The sequence below is a fragment of the Telopea speciosissima genome, chromosome 1 (genome assembly GCF_018873765.1).
Source record: "Telopea speciosissima isolate NSW1024214 ecotype Mountain lineage chromosome 1, Tspe_v1, whole genome shotgun sequence".
Taxonomy (NCBI): Eukaryota; Viridiplantae; Streptophyta; class Magnoliopsida; order Proteales; family Proteaceae; genus Telopea; species Telopea speciosissima.
The window spans coordinates 25,414,484-25,422,274 of NC_057916.1; the positions used below are offsets into that span (position 1 = coordinate 25,414,484).

Here is a 7,791-nt window from a genome sequence, read left to right on the forward strand (position 1 = left end):
TCCCACTTCTGAAAAGTTTATTTGCATTTGTATAAGAAATGGTAGATTTACTTATATTTGGTCTAATCCTTGGATCCTTGGGTTGCCCTCTTTTACTATTCCAAAGTCCTACATTCAGAATGAGTTATACACTTTTGTTACTGATTTATTGTGTAGCTCTCAATGGAATGTCTGTTTGATTAAAAACATTTTTCCTACTCATATTGCTGTTTCGATCATCAAGATTTCTCTCTTGAATGTCCAAAGTAGGGATGCATTTGTTTGTACCAGTACAAGTCGGGTGCCTGTCAACAAAACTTGTAGCCTCCAAAATGCTTGCTAATAGCAGGTATAATGTGGGCTCTTCTGGGAATGGTACTCTGAAAAGATGGTAGAGATTTTATTGGAGATTAAGCATCCATCCAAAGTTTAAGATTTTTTTATGGCAAGTGTGCCATTATGGTATTCCTACTAAGTGTAGACTTGCAAAATGATATCGAATGATTTAACTTGTGTTTTTTGTAAATAGTAAAAAGAATCTGACTAACACTTATTCTTATCGTGCTCCTTTATTAAAAGAATTTGGGCTGCTAGAGTGTTAGGTATTCATATTGAATTTTGGTCAAACATTTTTATCTCAGCCCTTTTCATTTCTTTATTTTCTGGGACATCAAATTGTTCATCTTCTTTGAAATGTAAGTGGTTCTTTAGTGTAGTCTTGATAACCTTCTACTTCATTTGGGATCATCGCAATCAAGCCCTTTTCCGTGGTAAGCCTCTTCTACATAATGTTTACAAATGGATTGTGGATCTTTCATTAAGTAATAACCTTTCTAATTATCTCATATTTGAGTCCTATTCCGAGAGTATTGTTTTGTCTCTCCATTCACTTGTAATCTTCTTCTTGATTTTATTTCCAAGCTATACTACTAACCGTTTGGCAAGCTGGATTGTTGTTCTATATGTTCATAATCAAGTAGTTTTTGTGGAGACGGATTTTGGTGGTATAGGAGACAATATGGAAGCAATAGTCTTGGGTAGCACCCTATGATTTTGATTTATTATTATCATGTTTTTGCAATTCTTTAAGTCAAAGTACCTAATTTCATCCATTGTGTTTCCCTAGGCCATTTTCCCTAGGATTACAACATTGAATTACAAATTATAATATAAATCCCAAGTCTACAGAAGTTGCCTTGAAGAATATCTACTTGTTGCTTTGGGGATCTCAAAGATGGTCTTACTGAAGAAAGCTTGATTTCACCATTGGGCTTCTCATCACCATGGCATAAGGTGGACTTATTGAGGTTCTCTTAACAATGGAAGGCTAAACTCATTGATTGAAGCTTGACCATCTAAAAACCATTGCACACAAAATTATCTAGTACACTATTAAACTTAAAGATTGAGGCTAGTAATCCAAAGGGTATTTTGGAACATACTAAAACCCTAGGAGGAGTTTGTGAACCATCCTCTATGGGTGGAGGGAAACTTAATCCTCACCAAAAAACATCTATAAATATGTAATGTCTCAACTCTTAACACTAATCACCATTGGAAAAACGTGCCAAGTGCGAATGTTTAGAGCCTCTTCATAGTAGAGGTATCATTCAATGACGACTGCCTGAGCCTTGAGCAGCTCTTGAGCTGAAATTGGTGTCATTTTAAAGATTTATGAATCTACTATCTTATCGAAATTATTTTACGTTTATCTAAGTTGTAGTTTGCTAGTTAAGTAGTTCTACTCATTTGAATGATTGTACTAAACAAAAATTTGAATGGATGTATGTCGTTATCCTTGATAGGGCAATGGAGTGACAGAACTTTTACAGTTTTCTTATATATATATATTGTTGATAGAAAACAAAATTCCATTATGCTAAAGGAGATAATACATCAAAAGTTTTACATTTTCTGGGACATCTTGCCTGGACAGCAAGATCATGTGCTAAAGAGATTTATTTTGGATTTTCTCTTATTTGTACCATTTAATAGTGGTCAATTTTAGAATTTTATTAATTTTAAAGGAAACAAATTATCATGTTATCGATTGGTGTGTGGTTTGTGTGATTACACTTTCATAAAAAAAAATGTTATCGATAAACAGATTCCTGTGCATGTCCTCTCACATTCCCGTGGATCCTATGCCTTATCTTTTTGTTAAAACCCCCCTACTCGACAATTCCATTTCCATCCCCTCATTAATGGAAAACTACACTCTGGCATCACAAGCAATCTCTTTTTTTAATTTTAATTAGGACCTAGTTTTCTTTCATCCATGATAAAGGAGGAATCCCCTCACCTTTGCCGTGGTAGTAGATTTGCATGGGAAGAGGTCGTGTTGACTTCATCAAAGGTAGGTGGAAGTGTAATGATAGTCCAAAAGTCCAATCACATGGCTATGGAAAACTTAATACTTCTGATTATGTATTTCATATCAATTATGCGTTTTAAGGCATTCTATAAGTGCATTTAGGTTATGATCAATCTCATCTTTCATTCATAAAGTTAGGGGCAGAAGATCGCAGCCAAGCTACGTGACCCCTACACAAGCACAGGGGCATCAACGAAGTGAATTTTTTTCATTTCAAGGAGTGAGCCGGTCATTTTGCAAAGGCTGGGGGCAAAGGCAATGTGCGTAGGTGCAGGCTACACAACCAGTAGAGATCTTTTTTCCCTAGTAGTTCTGTGGAGGAGCGTGGCCTCTGCGTCTAGACACAGGAGGGGGGTGAAATGACTGTCCCCCACCCCCATGAAAAATAAAAATACGTATCTTGTTGATTCTTCTATGCACGTAGGGACCACGCTCCCTCAAAAAGAACTTTCCCCTTTTTAATTAGAGAGAGAGAGGGATTGATGGATTGTTGTTAATTGACTACTCATTACTTTCAACTAGTTTCAAGCTTTACCTAACTTTTAAAGCTTGATTTTTCTCCTAACTTATATAAAACTCCATTCATTGAGGAATATTTAAACAAAAAAAATTATTTGAAGAATCTCTCAATCAGTATCGATAATAATATTACTAATTACCCCATACGTGACATCAAAATTATGAAAATGACAATGTACTAAATCTATTAATTAAATTTTAGTGTCAATATTTATGTCCTGTTATTGAACCTTATGGAGAGATTCAGATGGTCTCCATCGGGGATCGAGGAACAGTAAGAACATTATCATCTTCGTATTATAGGGGGAAGAACATTTTTGACCCTTGATGGCTACTTTTCCTGCAAGAAAACATTTAATCTGTTTCCAGGATACATTTATTGTCATCTCATGAAGGAAGAAAGTTCCACTTTGATCATCTTACTTCTCCAGCCTTTGCGTTAAGTTTTTTCTAACCATTTACTATTGAATGGGACGATTCTGACTCTTAATCGGTTTCAGACACTATAACGGTGTCCAGAATCAATTTTTTTAATACAAATAGTTGTTTACAAAAAAAAAGATATAAAAATAATTAAATATTTATTGTTAAGCATATAAATAATTAAATGTCAATCCATAAACAAGCAAATAAAAATATTAATCAAAATATGTAAAAGGAAACCTAACAGTTAATAAATTAAGGGTGTCAATCAATCGGTCCGATCCGATTTTTGGATAGGCAAAATCAAAATCAAACTGTTAATACAAAGTTCAATTTCGGTCTGTTTTAGTCTAATTTGATATTTTATCCAGTTCACTTAATGGCCTTTAACCGGTCCATTATCGGGTTGCTATTTGTTACTGAAAATTGACACCACTAAATAAATCCAAAATCCAAAATCAACATCTCATAATCTTTTTATTTTTTGTGGTAACTAACATCTCATAATCCAACTTACATTAATACGTTATATATGATTATATGCCTTTTAAGCTACAAATGCGTCATGGTGGTTCTGATTCTAAATAAGGTCGTAACCTAGTAGCGTACAAGGCTCTCGTCACTACAAGGTTTGGGGAGAGTCATATCGTACGCAACCTTATCCTTGCTTTCGCAGAGAGGCTGTTTTCCATATTCGAACCCATGACCACTTGGTCACAATGGAACAACCTTTAAATGGTTCCATCTTAGAATCATGTGCCATTTTTTAATGGGTTTCAAAATCTAAATTTAGAACCGGACCAATAACTAATTAATGGATGGATAAATTTCAATTCTTAACAGGTCAGTTCCGGTTCAATTTTTTATCGGTCCTAAATTGACACTCTTAAATTATAGTACTATACTAAACTTGAGCCTTGAGGGGTACCCATAGTCATTACCAAGTTACCAACTCACTAATTTTGATATAGTGGATTAAGTTAGTAACTAACAACTCCCCCTGCTACCCAATTTGTTCAAACACCTAATCCTCCATGATACAAAGAGATGTTGCTAAGCGATAATTAACTAAAATAATGTTCTTTCTTCTATTTTCTGTTTAATCTTTGTTTATATAAGGCATCACGTACCCATGAAAGGATTTCATACAAGCCCTGCAATTTCCTTAACAGCACCAGGTCTTCCTCTGATCCTTTCCTCTTCATTATCTCTCATCACCTCGCTCGTCTTCCATAGAATCCGTTTGACGAGAATGAAGAGCGGTGAAGGTGAAGCGACCACCATCGTCATTGGAGAGGCAACCGTGGACACAAAAGGAAAATCTTCGGCCGCTGCTCCGGTGGTTGCCACCACAAAATCTATCAAGTCTTTAAAGTCTATCAACTACGGAAAGGGAGAATGGAAGAAAGGGATTGCCGTCTTCGATTTCCTTATAAGGCTCATTGCTCTAGCGGCTACTCTTACTGGAGCTATTGTAATGGGATCGACCAATCAAACTCTTCCCTTCTTCACTCAGTCATTTCAATTTCGAGCTACCTATAGTGATTTCCCTCCTTTCACGTAAGTATTTTTGTTTTTTTTTGTATGAATTATAGTAGATAATATAGAAATTAAGCTTGATCTAACTAGACCTGATGTGGTTTTTTCCCTTCAAGTATTATCATTGGAGAATTATTTGCATCTCTCTCATCTGCAGTGTTCTTATGGGCCACTAAACCGGGTGGTCAGACCAATGAGAGCATTCAGTCGGCCAACCAAAAGGCCCAACAGTGAACTGTCCATGGTTCTTGATAAAGGGTCTAGGTCAAAGCCAAGGGCCAGTCAATCAAATTATTTGGAGTTTGGGTCAACCAACTCGGACTTGGGAAAACTGGCCAGAATGAACCATAGGATCCAGATCCTCTACAGCACGCTGCCCGTAGCGGCCTGAGCCGCTCAAACTGAGCTGTTGGCCCAAGCGGGGGTAAGGTGGTCATTGTGTGTGCAGCCTAGTCTGCGCCGCACAAGCTGCTACGGACAGTTGTGTCGTAGACGATCTGAATTGTGAACTATAACAATGTCTTCTTGCATTGAAATTGTAACCATCTTACGTGAACAAACTTTTGGTTATGGTGTTTAATATCATTTTTACCCTACAAATAGACATAGCATGAAGAAGACCGGTCCCCTACACGTTTGGACGGGGGACAATTGAGTTTGCGGGGCACCTCGCATAGGCATGGGCCTTGGTCTCGAGTTTGAGTCCTCTTCCCCCCCCCCCCCATTTGCAGAGCTAGTTGCTATTGCCACCCTCTTGGGGTCCCCCACCCTCTGTGAGTCTGCGGTGATGCTCCCTTGGGCGCCCACTTGGGACGCCATCGTAGTGGATGTTCATCCTCTCAAGTGTGGTGCACTGTCTAGTTCATATTTAAAGTGGATCCGACGATGGCCACTGTACTTGAGAGGATAAAAAACCAAGAACATGTTTGATGTACTTTGAAGGTGCACTGGGCAGTACACAACACTTGAGAGGATAAAAATTCCATTGTATTGGCATATGGACCATCGTAAAGAATGACTCAAAAGAAGGGGGGAAAAAAAGTGCGAACAAGGTCAATTCCGTCTTTTTATAGTCTTAACCAACCATGATTACACAAAGCAAAACCCTTGTTGCATGAATCTCTACAAATCTACGAGAAGTTCAAGCTGTTACATACATATATATATGCAGGTTATTCGTTGTGGCAAATGCGGTGGCCAGTGGGTATCTCGTCCTCTCCCTGCCTTTCTCCATTGCCAGCATCGTTCGACCCAATGCAGGAGGACCGAGGCTCCTTCTGCTAATCCTTGACACAGTAAGTTACTTTACATGGCATATGAATCAATCATGATAGTTAGAAATAACGTATTTGATCCATAAGATAATATTGGTGTTTAATTCCCATGCATTTAACGTGAAATATTTCTTGTTTGGGTAATGAATTGAAGGTGATGGTTGGCATCACTTCGGCAGGCGCTGCAGCGGCAGCTGCGATTGTCTATTTAGCTCACGATGGGAACCCGAACGCAAATTGGCTCCCCATCTGTCGACAATTTAATAGCTTCTGTGATCAAATCAGTGGGGCTGTAGTAGCGTCTTTCGTTGCAGCGGTCATCCTCATGTTGCTGGTCGCTATGTCAGCATTGGCCCTTCGGAAGCATTGACTGCAAGGACCTTCTTTACTTGAAACCCCTCCTGTTTGATTGCTACGTCAATCTGAATCTTCTTTAATTTGTGTTTTCTTTTGACTTTTCGCTTTTTCTAGGGTTAGGTACCTTTTGCAACTTTTAGTTATGTTGGGAATGTGGGGTGAGTGATACATTTACATAATATAAGTTTGTGTTGCACGCCTCTTTACTCGCAACTTTTGATCGCACCTGAAATCAAACTTCTACCAAGTGGCAGCTTTTTTGGAGCACCAACTTTGTTGATTGGTTGACCTACGTAGTCCCCTACACACTTTTTAAGTTTTAGTTTAATGTGAGTTGGTCATTTTAGAAAAACAATCATTAAAAAATCCAAGACCGTGAAGACGGTGTATACATGTAAGAATGATGGTAATGACAAACGAGAGAACTACTAGCTAACTTGGTATTAAAAATCTGAAACGTTGTCTAAACAACCGCTCCAAAGCCATAGTAATAATCTTAGAACATATGGATCATATGAGAATTTCATATGTGTATTATTGTCTGTCGAATAGAAATAAAATTCTCGTATGTAATGTACAGTCGATCCTTTGACCTGAGAGGTCCTTATCAACTTGATTACGCATTGTACGTTTTATTGCACCAACAATTTGATGTCTTATTGACTATACATTGATGGATCGAATTCATAATTTTTTACCATATTTAAAAGAGATGCTTAATATTAAATCCATTCCCCTCATTGAAGATCGAGAGAGAATGTCTGTAATTTAGGGTTCGCATTTATGGAAATTGCTTCATCGTCGAGACATTCCTAATTCCCATGGCATGGAATAAATGGATCCACAAAGTAATGGACTTGGCGAATCCATATGGGGAGCTCCATTTGGTTCAGAAGACTAGATTACATTTTTGCAAGAGAAGTAGAGAACCATTCTCGTGTGTCCCTTGATCGCCACATGGCTTCCACTCAATCCATACACCTATCCTAATGGAGGAGAGGGAATGAATGACATCGATGTGGCAACCAAGGGGCTTACAAGAATGTTTCTCGTACGAGACTGTGATCCAGACTCTTGGTTGAGGTTGGCCTGAATTGAAGGATATCTTACCCAAAAAAAACAGAATTGAAGGTTATGATTGTTACACCACCATGAGAAGAGACGAGTACAACTCTCGGTGCAGAATCTGTGGAGGAGACTGAAACGTCTACCATCAAATACTGAAGTCTCTATTGCTCCTTGGTTTTGCCAAATGAAAAATAAGTATGCTTTGAAGTCGTGCTTGGGTAATGCGAATCTGCCAATGACTTAGCCCTTTAAGCACTG

At 38.1% G+C, this 7,791-nt stretch overlaps 1 protein-coding gene across 1 annotated transcript; it reads left to right on the forward strand.

Moving 5' to 3' along the window:
- Window positions 1–4,455: 4,455 nt before the first annotated feature.
- Window positions 4,456–6,583, forward strand: LOC122648750 (casparian strip membrane protein 2-like). Its single transcript, XM_043841970.1, has 3 exons — window positions 4,456–4,855; window positions 6,006–6,129; window positions 6,263–6,583. Exons 1-3 carry the CDS (start codon window positions 4,548–4,550, stop codon window positions 6,476–6,478), a joined length of 648 nt encoding a protein of 215 aa, XP_043697905.1. The 5' UTR covers window positions 4,456–4,547; the 3' UTR covers window positions 6,479–6,583.
- The last annotated feature ends 1,208 nt before the right edge of the window (window positions 6,584–7,791 follow it).